The following is a 15248-nucleotide window of genomic DNA, read 5'->3' as shown; positions in this document are numbered from 1 at the left end:
TCTCGTTTGGGTCTCAGCCCCAGCATCAGGGTCTTCCGGGAAGATAAGATAGTGAAAAGCTACTTCCGGCCCCACTTCACTCCATCCAAGTGGCCAGGGCTGCCAGGCCTCAATGCATGGGCAGAGCTACGTGTTGTGTGGGGCTTGAATCTTTTACAACTCTGGGAACACTTTTTAAGAAAAAAGAAATCAAAATTAGATATGAAAGGAAAGTGATTTAGAATATAAATTCACAACAAATTACAACTTGAAAGAACTAAGAAATTCTACAATCATGAAAAAATCCAGAAAAATAACATAATTAATTACCTAATATGCTCTTATAATTTTTTTTACCTTTTTTTAGTTGCATACTATTTGATTAGTCTTCATATGACGATTTTATGCTATCATTCTACACATGGTGAATTGGAAGTTTATTCAGTTTTCTTTCCTCTAGGATGGTAATCAAACTGTGTTTTTAATTACTGATAGTTTAAACAGTTTTTTTTTTTGGTTTCACAACTTGTTATTGGTAACATAATGTAAAGTTTTAAAATTTTTGTCAAATGTTAAAAAAAATCTCAAGTTTTTTGTGTTTTTGTTTGTTTTTGTATATGAGCTGTAAGATTAGGAAGAATTTTCCACAGACTAGCTTCTGGCAATATTAATTTCTAGCCTTTTTTCCTTTTTATTATTCTTGTAATTCCAGGTTGGATGCCATAGGACATGCTTCTAACATAACATGATCTCTGGCCCTGCACCTTTGTGTGAGTTCACCTGGCTTTGTTCTCCCCGCTGTGTGGTGGACATCAGGTGTTTGTGCTATATACTGCCTCCTCCCATACAGATCTTCTTCTCCCCCAGAACTTGATCTGGTGAGACTGGCAATCACAACTCTCCACCCTGCTGGCCACAGAGAGAGCAGAGGGCCCAGTCACACTGCATATTCCAGTCAGCACAGGGGATCCATGCGAGCACACGGCCCAGAGTCAGTCAATCAGCCTCTAATCTGATTTTGATCACTTGGGGCTGGGGAAGAGATCTTCCTTCAACTCCACATATTACCCCAAAATGCTTATTGGGATAGGTCCCCACTTACCCATGAGCCCTTTTTTTTGTTTTTTTAGATGTATTAGGGCTGGTTTCTATACACTCACAAGAAAAAAATAGTTCCTTTTTATTATTTTTAACTAGTCATTTTATGACCATAGAATACATACATATTGTGCAAGATTCGAACAATATAGAAAGGCATAACAGGAATATTTCAGAGTGTCTGTCCCTGTAATTTATTTCTAGTTTTACTACATGTGGTCCAGAACTTGGTATGTGCTTTATTATTTCTTAGAGGGTGATAGAAGACCAGAGGATTTACTGAGGTTATATATATATATATATATATATACACTGTAAGTTTTCATGTGCAGAATGTGCAGGTTTGTTACATAGGTATACACGTGCCATGGTGGTTTGCTGCACCCATCAACCTGTCATCTACATTAGGTAGTTCTCCTAATGCTATCCCTCCCCTAGTCCCCCAACCCCCATCAGGCCCCGATGTGTGATGTTCCCCTGAAGTTTTGTTGTTGTTGTTGTTTGTTTTGAGATAGAGCCTCTCCCTGTCACCCAAGCTGGGGTGCAGTAGCACGATATCAGATCACTGTAACCTTCACCTCCCAGGTTCGAGCAATTCTCCTGCCTCAGCCTCCTGAGTAGCTGAGATGACAGGTATGAGCCACTATACCTGGCTAGTTTTTTTGTGTGTGTCTGTTTTTAGTAAAGACGGGGTTTCACCATGGTGGCCAGGCTGGTCTCAAACTACTGACCTCAGGTGATCCACATGCCTTGGTGGCATGAGCCACTGTGCTCGGCCTACTGAGGTTTTATAAGGTCCAATAAATGACTAATTTGCTAAATGTTTCCTGACCCTTTAAAATTATATTCACTGCTTGAAGTTACAGAGCTCAATATTTAAGCAAAGTACATTCATTATATTTTTGACTTTTGTGCTGAGTCTGTTTCGAGTATGAAGACAATAGTATCCCTATATCATAAGATTGTTCTAAGGACTCAATATGTTAATACATGAAAAGAGCTTAGAATAGTGCCTGCTACACAGTAGGCATCCCTAAAATGTTCATTGTCATCAGCATCTTCCTTTTTATTCTTTTTCGATACTACATAGGCATACTTACACTTGACATTTTAACTGTCAAACATTGATGAAAGTATGTTAGCACTCTCTTAATTAATACTATTTTATTAATTTCTAATAGACTTTGCTGTATATAATCTGAAATTGTTGGTGATTATGTGATTATTGTGGATAATCTTTTAATCAATTAAAGAATTCTAGTGCCTTTGATATTAATATTACGATGATCTCTTTTTTACTGTAATTCCCTGGCATTCTTTCTCATCTTTTCATATTCAGCCAGAATCATATTGTTTTGATATGTACTTTGAAATAGTAAAATTTCACGAGTCTTACCATTTTCAGAAACCAAATCCTGCTAATTTCCTTAGCAGAATCACATTTTTATGCTTCTTTCTCCCTCCTCATTGCTCACTTTTACTAAAATAAGTGAGAACCTGGGAACTAGCATAAAATCAAATGATTTTTTGTCATTCTTTATAAAATAATTATTTATTATGCTCAATATACATATTTCCTTTCAGATGTTAACATATTGTTTGATAGCCATCATTAACACAGTACTTAACACTAAAATTGTACATAATAGGAGCCACTGCCTCACAGCCAGCTCACAAATTTCCTACAGTTTTCCTGTCGATCAGTTATTTACTTTGATTCATTCTGTACGTTCCTGAAAAACATCTGTATGGTTTTCCAGTAAAACTACATGAGTAATATCCATGCTTTTGCACTTAAATGTCAATTTAGACAGACATGCAATTTGTGCTGTAGTAAGTGACCTAATTCTCCTACCTTACAAATTTCTTTCACACAAAAAACATTCTGATGCTTTTTAGTTTTTATCTTTTTGTTCCCCTGAACATAGTGAGTACTGCCCACTTCTGGTGTAGTATCTTGAGTTTAGGGAAGTTTTCTTCCTGTTTCCTCTAAAATGTTGTTCCTGTTACATGTGTTGTTAGTATTTTCCTTCTATCACTTAACAAGACTCTGGATTCTCATTGTCTGATCTCTATATCTATGATATTCTCTTTGGCCATTTTCCTTGTATTGCACTTTTTCTCTGGGTTCTAGGGGATTTTCTTAAGCCTGGTCTCCATATCAGAGGTAGATTTTCCTGGGGCTGATGATGCTTTTGCTGTTTCTAGGGTAATGTTAAGTTCTCTAACAGAGAGATCCCTCTCCTTAAATTCTTTCTTGGTGTTGCCAGCTGTTCCTGCATGTCTTATCTTTTCTCTCACCTCATTTCAGAGTCCCTGCTCTCCTTAAATGTCCTGAGTAAATACCACTTCTACTCCTTGGAATGAATCTTCCAGAGCACGGTCTTTATCATGTGCATCTGGTGCTCACATCCTCTTCTATTTAACAGACCTATGTTACTTGCTGTTTACTTAAATTAATTAGGGGCAATTCTCTTTTGGTTTCAAACAATTGGGGTCATTCACCTGTTCTCCCTTCCTTGTTTACCTGGCCTTTCCCTACATCCACAACCTAGGACTAGTGCTGGATAACAGGATGTTGTAAACCCATCAGTTCTGTCTTCTAGAGACCTGAAGAAGGTGGGAGGACTGGGACTGTAGGTGAGGGTCTTGGCTGAGTCCAGGAGCTTTCTATACTTGTTGAAAACCCCATCCAGGGGTTGTTATCCTGAGTGGAAAGAGGGAATCCTCTGCCCCTGCATCACCTGGGAATGCCTGTGGTGGGTACATACCCATGGTGAGGGCACAGGCAGCAGCTCCAATCTGCATCTGTGCATCAGGATGAGCAGCACTTTGGTGAAAATGCTAGACACACAAACTCCCTCCATCTGGGAGCTGTTGGTGAGGAGCTTCCTTTTCTTGTTTTATGTCCTTCCCAAAGTCCCTTTGCTATTCTTGCTTTTCGAGTGTAAGAAAGGTTCCTTTGCAAGATTTCATCTCTGCCCAGCTGGCCCCTGTAGACTACCTCTACCCCTAAAGGGAGCATGGCCCCTGTAGACTACCTCTACCCCTAAAGGGAGCCTCATTTGCCCAAGCCAGAAGGGAAGTGGGGAGAAGGCACATGGTTTCTCTTTGTGGGGGCCGTAAGTCCATGGGGGTTTCCCATTTTTCCTTTTTCCTCTGCCCTGCCCATACTCCTCTTCCTCAGAATTGAACATGTTGTAAATAAAATCCCCTACCTGGCCCTTCTATACTTCTCTGAGAAGGGCCAAGATCCAGCATCTTTTACTTCGGCTCAAATTCTGATGCCATCCAATGATTTGTTTACAGACTAAACTTTTTCCTCTAGTTTTGACTCTATGACACCCGTTTATGATTCTATTGGAGATAAAGGTTTCAAAAACATTTCTGTGCAATAAACTGAAACTCATATAGGAAACATGCCTTCCCTGTTCTCTTCCCCTCCCCTTGTCTGTTTCACTGGCCGGCTCCCGGCTCTAAGGGTTCCGGTAACTAGGAAAGGAGGAAGTCACTGTTGCCTCAAATGTTCCGGCCCAAAGCAGCAGCTTTGCCATATGCCAGGTGACCACAGAGGACTTTGTCTCAGGACAGGGTGGGGCTCAAAGTGTTTTTATTCTGCACCAGCAGAAAAGTGCAATGCTGAGAAGTGGGAACATCTTGCTGATTATGCTGAGAAAGGCAGAAACACGTGTTTGTGGAGAGGCAGCTGGGCCACTCACCTTGCAAGAAACAAAATGTGCTGTGAAGCAGGAAAGTACATGGCATCCTGTACTTTCATATCGCTCAATGCATCTCTGCAAGCTTATCCCAAGTGCTGCCTCATCTGATCTCACCACAGGAATCACAGCAACATTTCAGATAAGGAAAAGGAGGTCAAGGGCTTGGGTCAAAGTCACCACAGCAGTTAGTGGGGGTCAAAGATTGCAATGAGCATTTCTCTTCTTCCCGCCCCAGATGATTGGACTTAACAAGGCCAAGGAAAGCTTAAGTGGGTCATCATCCCTGGCCTTAAACATCAGCAGGGTGGGAATGGCTAACAGGAGGAGAAACACAGAGTGTGAACTTGTATCACCCCCCACCTGCCTACCCAGAGACTGTCTACGTGAGTGAGATGAACACAAACCCCAGTACAGTGAAACACTTTTATGAAGGCTGCCTGAGAAGTAATCTACTGACTTGGAGAGTATGTTCAAGGGATCATACAGGAAAGTCATGGGCTCTTCCCCACACAACCATCTCCAGAGACCTAAATAAAAAGCAAATTTAATACAGTTAAGTGGACAGATGAGCTGCCCAGTAGGCAGGTACTGAGAGACTGATCAGTGGGATACTCAAGCAGAGTGAGACAGAGCGGAACCTTCCAAGTGGTATTAATGTTGACCTGGATTACATCCCATAATGAGTTCTGGATCCAGAATTACCTGAGGGAAGGGGTCTGTTAGCAGTGCCATAAAGGGTCAGTGACTCTGATCTCCCAGGCGTCAGGGTCCCTTGCAGAGATGACTGAGAACCAAGTGCACAAAGCACAGATGAAGCTGCTACAGGCTGGGACCCCAGGGGCCACTGGAATGTCCATTTCCTGCAGCCTGCCTATACTGAGGTTTAATCTAGGTAACGTTTGACAAAAGGGTCAGGGTAAGATTAGGAGATGATAATTAACCTCTAGGAATCTACCTCATTGTACAGCTGCTCCCCCACTGGGTACTCCCATTCTTCTAAGACCAAGGGCTGCCAGTGGGAACCACATTGCTCTGCATCAAGCTTCCAGACCACTGCCACCCTCCCTTCCTCAAAAGGCTCTCACCTGGGAGATGCGATCCTGTCATGCCTGCTTTCCCCTCTGGCAGGTGCCACTGGCCTTGTGGCCACTCCTCTTGTTCACCAAGGATGCTGACTCCTAGGTCACACCATTCTCCCCAACATCTGTCGGTTTCTTGCTTCAGCACCCATGTGGAGGCTCACCCTGCCCTCCAGCCTCACCAACCCTAGATTTCACTTCTTAAGGCTCCTCCCTGGCTCTGGCCAGCAACCCCAGGTCATACCCTCTATTTTGCCTTTACCTGAGATTGCTCCACCTCTCAGTTTCCAAAGCACTCCTGTCTGGCTCAAATATACCTCCCTGCCCAACTCCTCACCATGCTGGAGTTTCTATCTTGTCAAGACCTCTAATTTCCTAATCCCTCCATAGTCACCTCCTGTTTTCAATTCCAATTTCTTGGTCAGATTAAACCTTAGACTGCACATTTCATCACTACAATTTCTCCTGTGTATGTCCTCTGAACTGACCCATCTTTCTCTCAACTCCTTTTACTTCCCTGGCAAAACCCCAACACTGCAGTAAGTGTACCCATCCCAGCTCCTGAATCCTGATGAGGGGAAGACAGCTGCGTGCAGAGGCCCACTCAATGCATACACACCTGAGTGCCCAGCATCCTACTCTAAACTGACCATCTCAGAGCTCAGCCTTGCCCTGTCCTTCTGCTGTTTCCTTAATCAACCTGTTTTCCAACACCTAGGAAAACATCTACTTCATACCTTCTGAGAACGTGCTCCACCCACATCTAGCTGATAGTCTCACTTCATTTCACAAAGAAGAGATTCAAACTCCTTCATCATTTCCCCATTAATTTAGTCATCCTAATCTTCTATACTTGCCCCTTTCTGTTTTATTGAGCACTATGAGGCTGCAGGGCTGTGTCTCTTCCTACAAAGGTCCCATCCCTCCTCCTTTCTCATGGACTCTGCTCCTTCAGGGGTCCTCCTCTTTGTGCCCCTCCCATCTCTCTCATCACACCATCTTGACTGTTGCCATCTATATTGGCATGCTCTACCTCCCATCTTAAACATGCCTTGACTCCATAGCTCTCTATTATTAACCTGAGCCCCCTGAAGGCCAACTTCTCACACGTTCTACTCCCCAACTTTCCATTCACTCAACCAATACAGCCTGCCTTCCACACCACCCTTCCTGAAACTCCTGCCATCATAGTCATCAAACACTTCATGTTACTGAATTCAGTGGACAGTTCTGCCTCTGTTTTAGTGAAACCCTCACAAGCACTCAGCATAGTCCACTTTCTTGTCTTCTTTAACGTGCCTGGTTCCCTCTGCCCAAACTTTTAGGATTGGGCTTCCTCAGGGCCTTGTCCTGAGCCCTCTTCTTTTTCTCTCTCCATGGATTACCTCCTCCAGTCTATGTTTTTATACCACCTTTATGTAGACGAAGTGAAGGCAGGGTGGTGCTAGACTGGGGTGGGTCAATTCCCTTCTGATAGTCTCAGAGTCTCAGGCATCCCAAAGATGAAAGCTCTAGAGGAGAGACACCAGTTCTCACAGGTCTCATATCCACGCTCAGTCCAAGGAGACCTAGCCACTTCCTTACCCTTCCTGCTCAGTTTCAGAAGAAAAGGATTGGGGATTGGTTGGGCTGGGCTGCTCTCCCACCTTTTAAGAGCCAACTGCTTTGGTCACCACTCAAGACAAGAGCAAGTCTATTTTCAGGAAGCACAGGGGGTGCTCTGTTTCTCTATCCTCCCTAACAAATAGACTGGGCTAGACCCTGGAGGGCAGCCATGGAGGAGTGTGGGAAGGATTCACCCTTGCTTCAGAAGCTCCTTGCAATCAGGGACCAGGGTATGGTGACAAATGCCACTTCAAGGTTAAACTGGACATGACCAGGGGAAGGTGTCAGGCTGTGTGTTGTTACAGATTGTATATTTGCATGCCTGGGGGTTACCAGGCTGTACACATATAAACAGGGAGGAGGCAGGCTCTGAGAACCTGCCAGGGTGCCTGGGATGAGCTGTGACTTTTTGCCCCCGATGCCATAAGTTGGAGGGTCCTCTGCTCAAAACATATGGTACACACTTCTCCTTCTTTTAATCTGGTATCATGTATCATCTCTTAGGTCCAGTAAGAAAACATTCCCACGTCCTTCCCTCCCTCCCTAGTACCAAGGTCCTCATCTCAGTTTTCATGGGTCCATGGAGGGCTGCCTCTAGTGATGAGCTGGAATCTTAAGGCCTGAAATAGAGCCAGACTGCAGCAGTCCCAAGTCCTGGAGAGCTTCAAGTAACTGCTCCCGGGCAGAGCCAATAAAGGAATTCTCCAGGAAGGTAGGCAGGCCTCCCACACCATCCCGCAGGGTATACAGGGGCACTCGCACCAGGCCCAGCACCTGTAAAAGGAAGGAGACAGGAGACATTGGGGCCCCAGGTAGCTCATTCCCTTAACTCCATCCTCTCTCCAGCAGATCAGGCCTCACCCCTTAATACTCCAGCAGAACCAGGCCCAAGGCTCACACCTCACTAAAGCCTAGTGGCCCAACCTTCTGCAGGAAAATGACCCAAAACATATTAAGTAGCTCTATCAATTAATCTTTCCCACATCTGCTTCTCAACCTCTAGTGGCTACTGCCTCAAAGATGTATTCATACCCTTTCACCAGTGGTTGTCAAAATGTGGTCCTCAGATTATTCGCATCAGCATTATTTGGGAACTTTTGAAAACTACAAATTCTCAGGTTTCCTCTCCCCCTACCCCGCCACCAATGCAGGAATGCTGAGAGAAATCGCTATTTTAATAAGATGCCCCGATGATTCTGCTACCTGCCAAATTTTGAGAACCACCTTCATACACAATCTATCTACTAGCCCTGCCTGAAATATCAGGGCCACATCTCCTACACAAGAAAAGCAAACCCCAAGAATAAAACCTAGGTTGCCACACCTAGCTAATGTGATAATCTATCACACTGTCAATAGGGAACAGCAGAGAGACATGGATGAGTGTGTTCTAGAAAGGATCTCTCCTGGTAAAGGGTGGGAAAGACCTTTACAGAAAGCCCAGGTTGGCAGTACTAATTCAAAGTATAGATGGCCACGATCCCAACTCCACCAAGAAAACTGGGGAGAGGGCAAGGTCAGAGGGGCAAAGACTTTTCTCCAGGGATGTTTTCTTGCAGGAGAGAAAGCTTTGGGAGAAGAGGAAATTGGGAAAGGGACAGAGTCCCAGGCTGGTCCCACCTCCAGCCCGTGGTCCTTGGCGCGTGTTGCGCCGGCCTCCACAGCCAACAGCTGCTCGAGCGTCAGACGCTTGGCATAGAAGTGGGCCACAACGCGTGGCCCTGACCCGACGTGGGAGCTGCGGTAGTCAGTGCGCTCCACGCGGAAAGCGGCAGCCGCTTCCCCCAGCTCCTCGCGCAGCTCGCGGTTCAGCCCGTCCTCTAGGCCTCTGTCCTGCGTGTCCACGAATCCGCCGGGGAAGCCCAGGCGTCCATCGAAGCGCATCTGCATCTGTGGGAGGGGGAAGCGGGGATTGGCAGGGGCGCCCCAGAGGAGACCCCCAGAGAGGGTGGGGGGCTCAGGCAGAAAGTGGCCGGGCGCGCCCCCTTCTCACCAGTATGGCGTAGCGCAGCGGGATGCGGCCGAAGAGCATCCCAGGGTCCGGCGCGTAGAGGAGAGCGTGGCACGCATGACGCCAGCCCGACCCCAGCGCCAGGGCCTCGCCTAGCTCCAGCCTGCGGGCTCCGGCCATGGCCGGACACTGCTCCTCTGCTGTCCCGAAGACCCAAGTGGGCAGAGGGGCGGGTCTCACCTCGGACCAATCCGAGCCTGGGCGGTGCCGCAAGGCCCAATCCCTGCAGGGATAAGGGGAGGAACCTCGGCGCCTTAGGGCGGGGCGCCGCGACCGGTGCGGAAGGCAGCTAATCAGGGCGGGGCTTGCAGACCGGGTTGAAGTCCAGGGCCCAGGAACCCTAGAGAAACCGAAAGCAAGCCTCTGGGTTGGGCCTGCGGTGGGGCGGGGCTAGAGGTGTGGCCGCGCCCTAAACCTGGAGCAAGGCCGGTACCTAAAGGCTCCTGGGAGCCAAAAGAGCAAGTCCGGAAACTAGCTTTGGCTGGGTTCGGTGGTACACAAAGCACAAGGCCTGGGTTGGAGTCAGGAGGAAATGAGACTTGCGGCGAGGCGGGGCTGAAGATGTGTCAGTTCCCTGAACCTGGAGAGAGGCTGGTACGTAAACGCCTACGTCACAATCTGGAGTCAGCTGGAGTGTCCCAGCAGGTGAGGAAGAGTTGGGGCGCTCAGTTGAGTGCTGGGAGCCAAAGAAGCAATAACTACCTTTGGTTGGGTGTGGTGGTACACAAAGCACAAGGCCTGGGTGGGGGTTAGGAGGAAATGAGGCAGAGTTGGCCTCAGACACCAAGGCCTATCCTAGGGAAATGAGGATGGAGAGGCGCCGTGGTCTGACAACTATCTTGAGTGATGAAACTGAGGGGACTTGGTAACTGAGTGAATGGGGAAGAGGGAACGCTGGGCTAGTGGTGGTTCCGAGTTTCCTGGATGTGCTGTCATTTTCTGAGAGGGGGAGAGTAGGAGAAGGGTGAGCAGTGATAAGTGTAGTTCTAGTCAGGAATTGGGGTGGCCATAGGCAGTGGGCAGCTGATCGTGGGGGTCTGACGCACAGGAAGTGGCACATGGAGAAGTCACAGGGCAGTGAGATTTTCAGGGGAAGGGTGGGGGTGGAAGGAGCTGTGAGTGAAATCCTGTGGCACAGGACTGGGAGTGAGGAGGGGTGAGAGGTAGAAGAAGCCTCCTAGGCTTTCTAGTCTTTCCCTCAAACACCCTCAGACCTTTGAGCTATGAAGGAGGGTGGGTTACCCTACCACGAGGGCAGAGGCCTCCTCAGGGCCTGATGCTGAGGAGCAGGGATTTAGGATCTCTCACTCCAGGCCAGGCCTTCCCCACCCTGCAGAGCGCCCCTACACCAGGTGTCAATATTGATTATGCAATAGAAAGCAGGAGGCAGCTCCTTGAGGGGGGCTGGGCATAAAGTCAAAGCCTGTAAGTGACAGCATATGGTGGGAAAGAGTTCGGACCCACCCAGAAACGGGTTTGTGCCCTTAACAAGTCACTTAACTCTCTCAGATCCCAGCAGCTCATCTGTTAAGTGGAGATGATACCAACCTATTAGGGATGTTGAGATATGTAAGGCACTTAGAACAGTGCCAGGCAGGAAGTAAATGTAGCCATTCTTGGAGTTGAGGGTTGGGGCACAGTGCTATGTCTTACGTTGAGGACCCAGGGCTGGGCACATACCTATAATCCCAGCACTGTGAGAGGCGAGGTGAGAGGATCATTCAAGTTCATGAATTTGAGACCAGTCTGGGCAACATAGCGAGACCCCGTCTCTACAAAAAATAATAATAATAAATAAAGACCCAAGTGTTGGAACTGAGCTGCACTCATCAGGCTCCAGTGTTCCAAGGAGGGATGAGCTGTATGACATCATCTTTCCTAGCTTAGTCTTCTGCGTTGTGGGGCAGGGATATTATCTAATAACATGAAGCAACTGCATTAAAGTGATGAGTCTGTAGGTGCAACACAATTGTCATTGGCCTGCTAGAGTTCCAGGGGGTTTGGAAATAGCCCTGCTTTAACATTAGAGTTACCTCGCAAAAAGCTTATAAAAATTTTTAACAGCTGCCACTTTTTCCTACCACAGACCAATTGAATCAGAATGTATGGGGTCCTGCAGGGACATACGCGGTTTTTAAAATATGTTTTAGGTAACTAATAACCAGGGTGGAGAACCAGGGCCTTCCCCCTTCCACTAGCATTCCAAAGGCGAGTTGGTTTTTCTCCTAGATAGGCTACCTTTAATGATTTAGGATCAAACATGCCCTTTCCAGATCTTCACGCTGTTCTTTCTTTCCTGGTTACTTGAGGAGACTTTAAAGACGGACTTTTAAAGATGACTTCAAAGATTTCGAAGGCAACATGAAAAACTGTAAAACCAGGGCAACAGCTATACGAGTTTTCATGATTTTGGAGACCAGAGCTTTTTCTAGATGAATATGATGACTATGGAAATCCTTTAGAGCCCCCAACCTTGCCATCCCTTTCAAATCCTTCTCTGCCTCTGCCCCACCCCCACCAACCATCCCCCATTCCACTATCCTAAGGCAGAATGCCCAGAACTCAAGGCTGCAGGTAGAGGGCTGAGCCATGTACCTAAAGAGCTGCTCCAAGTTCATAATGGTACCTGGAACCAAAAATAACTCTGTGGTCAGCCTGGGAGGATTCTAGAAAACCAATCTATTATTTTAAAAATAATAATGAAAAGAACTAAGCATTTATCCTGCCTTTTTTATATGAGCTCTTCCTCAGGGCCACCAAATAGTTAATGAGAGGAAATTTATTTCACAAAGTATTCCAGGTAATCAAAGAGGAAGGACAGAGCCAATCAAAATTTTAACACTTGTTAAACTTTAAGGAATTAATGGAATCTAGGGAATGATCATCAATGGTTGCTAACATCATGAATAGACAGTTGTTATACACATTGTGATAAAAGAGCACACTACCTCCTTTGGATTATTTCTGCCAAAATATTGAACTGTCGTCTTGATCTAACAATTTATAAGAAATTCAAAGGAATACCTATTTAAAATATTAGGAAGAGACTAGAATGATCTATGTAGTAATAGATTAGAGTTTGAAACATCAGTATGAATTCATTTTTAGCTTGATGTAGATATGGCTATATATATACACACATACATGCACACACATATGTATACATACAAAGGTTAGTGTGCACACATATTTCCTTCCTCTGTCAGCTGAGTGGGCTTAGAAGCAATGATATTCCAGTAGCAACAAACACACCAACTGCCACATTTTGGTTTCTAATACCATTTTCCATAAAAGGAATCAAAGCCCTTTGGAGAAACGGCTGATTCTAACATTGGGCCAGGAAATATGCAACATGGATATATAATAAGCCTAAAGCATCTTGTGATGCCAGAAATTAAGAAAGTTCACCAAATAAAAAAGGACAAAAATCGATATTGATGGAGGTATGTCAAAGAAACAGATGCAGAGACCAGCTGAAAAAGTTCCTAGTGGCCAAAGCTGAAAGAATTTGAGCAACAAAATAAGTAGTATTGGATTATAACTTGAAGTATCAAATAAATATCTACAGGCCCATACTGATAATACAAATAAATAATGAAAATTTGTTAGTAAATAAATGGAGGAGAAGAGAAAAACATCCCATGCAGAAGAACTGGAAATAATTCATATAGCTACTCTGCCCTCAAGGAGGTGGAGCATAGCTCCCCACTCCTTGTGGGTTGTGAATAATGACTTCCTTCCAAAGAGTACAATATGAAAACAGGAGAAGAAAGGAGTAACTTTGTGGAGAAACCTGACAAACACTACCTTGAACACGTGATCAAGGTCAAAATCATCATTGACAAGTCACGTTGGTAGAATGCACCCTTAATATGAAGTAATGAAAACGGTACTTTTGTCTGTGGTTTTCCCTCAAAAAGATATAATCCCTTTCTAACCATGAGAAAAGCACCAAGCAAATCACAGTGAAGGGACATTCTACACAATACCCGACCAGTAAGCCTCAAAATTGTTATTGTCTTAATCCATTAGGGCTGCTGGAACAAAATTCCACAGATTGGGTGGCTTAGAAACAACAAATACTTGATTTCTCCCAGTTCTGGGGCCTGAGAAGTACAAGATCCAGGTACTGGCAGATTGGGTGCCTACTAAGGCTCCACTTCTGGGTTCATAGAAGATAGTCTTGTGCTGAAACCTCACGTGTGAGAAGGGGTGAGGGAGCTCTCTAGGGTCTCTTTTATAAAGTCACTAATTTCAGTCATGAGAGCTCTGTCCTCATGACCTAATAACTTTTCAAAGGCCCTACTTCCAAATACCAACACAATTGGAGTTAGGATTTCAACATAAGAATTTGAGAAGAAAAATATTCAGTCTATAGCAATCATGAAGTATAATGAAAGTCTGAGAAATTCTCACAACAAAGATGAGCCTAAGAAGACATAACATGATTAAATGGAATGTGGTATCCTGGAGAAGAAAAAGGACATTAGAGAAAAACTCAGGAAATCTGAATAAAGCATAGATTTTGATTGACGATAATGTATCAAAATTGATTTATTATTATAAGAAATGTTTTATAATAATGTAGATGTTAATTATAGGGTAAAGTAGGTAGAGTATATGGGAACTCTGTACTATTTTTATAAATTTTCTGTATATGTAAAACTTCTAAAAAGTAGGTTTGTTTTAAATCAGGAGAATACAAACAGTGAAATATAAACTGAACAAAAATTTAAAGGAAAAATGACCTGATTTATTTAATAAATAAATTACAAAGGAAAAAAAGGCATGGTGGCAGAATCTATACATTAAGAGATTGAGGAAACATATCAATTGAAGCAGTTGGTTTATTTGATTCCTAATTTGTCCAAACAAACTTACTGATCATTGTTTGAGGTGCAAATAGTATGGTGGCTGTTTTGTTAGGGTTCTTTATCTGTTAGAGATACATACTAAAACATTTGTGAATGACATGATAAAAATAATTCAATGAAGGGGCAGAGGCTGAAGTTATAATAAAATAAAATTGGCCATGAATTGATAGTTTTTGAAGCTGGGTGATGATGGGTCTATTAAGGACTTATGTTATTCTGCTTACTTTTACTTTTATATAGCTTGATGTTTCCATAGTAAAAAGTTAAAAAATAAAAAGATCTTTGGCATCTCATGAAGTTAAAGGTAAAAGTTGTCGTTTACATTTGAATAAAACTTTGCATTTTACAAAATTCTTTCACAGACAGAATCCCTTTGGTCAAGGAGAGGGAGAGAGAGGTAAGGGTCTGGTCTTACTTTTTAGGCAGGAAGAAGACTACAAACCGCCATCTACCATCTGCCAGGTAATTTTAAACCAGTCCACTTAATCCCCATCAGATTTTCCAGATGCTTTGAATGCAGAGCTAAGGTTGAGAACCACTGATTTAGACAAATATACTATGGGGGAAGGGGAAGGAGGTTCCACCGGCAGAGAGCAACCAGCTAGAGCCATTTGGGGCTTATCACAAAGGACTTCTTGTCAGGGAAATTCACCTATTGAGAGACATTTTGGTTGTTTCCAATTCTGGGCCATTGAAAAGAATACTAATAAGCAAAGCCCCTCTTCTGCTATGAAACTAAGAGTGGGCAGATATTCCCTCTCTGGCCCTTGAGTAACTGAAAGTAGGCTTATGACCAAAGCACAGCCAATGAGATGCTCCCGCTCAGGATATTGATTTTGGAGAAGTGACGCGAGGTATATGATCAGAGTTGAGGGTTCAGTAG

General features: G+C 44.5%; 1 protein-coding gene across 3 annotated transcripts; it reads right to left on the bottom strand.

Moving 5' to 3' along the window:
• Nucleotides 1-7762: 7762 nt before the first annotated feature.
• On the bottom strand, nucleotides 7763-14731 carry LOC100434247 (U8 snoRNA-decapping enzyme). Of its 3 annotated transcripts, XM_002814046.6 has the most exons (4): nucleotides 9925-14731; nucleotides 9474-9831; nucleotides 9101-9370; nucleotides 7763-8254 (listed from the first exon to the last, which is right to left on the bottom strand). In XM_002814046.6, the coding sequence occupies exons 2-4, from the start codon at nucleotides 9609-9611 to the stop codon at nucleotides 8075-8077; spliced, it is 588 nt and encodes a 195-aa protein (XP_002814092.1). In that variant the 5' UTR covers nucleotides 9612-9831; nucleotides 9925-14731; the 3' UTR covers nucleotides 7763-8074. The 3 variants fall into 3 exon arrangements, with proteins under 3 accessions (XP_002814092.1, XP_063578279.1, XP_009237589.1); XM_063722209.1 differs by having other exon boundaries at nucleotides 9474-14731; XM_009239314.4 differs by lacking the exon at nucleotides 7763-8254 and having other exon boundaries at nucleotides 8262-9370; nucleotides 9474-14731.
• Nucleotides 14732-15248: the final 517 nt, after the last annotated feature.

This window comes from Pongo abelii, chromosome 2 (assembly GCF_028885655.2).
Source record: "Pongo abelii isolate AG06213 chromosome 2, NHGRI_mPonAbe1-v2.0_pri, whole genome shotgun sequence".
In the NCBI taxonomy this organism is placed as follows: domain Eukaryota; kingdom Metazoa; phylum Chordata; class Mammalia; order Primates; family Hominidae; genus Pongo; species Pongo abelii.
The sequence above is the reverse complement of the archived record's forward strand: the minus strand, read 5'-3'. Positions and strand labels throughout refer to the sequence as shown.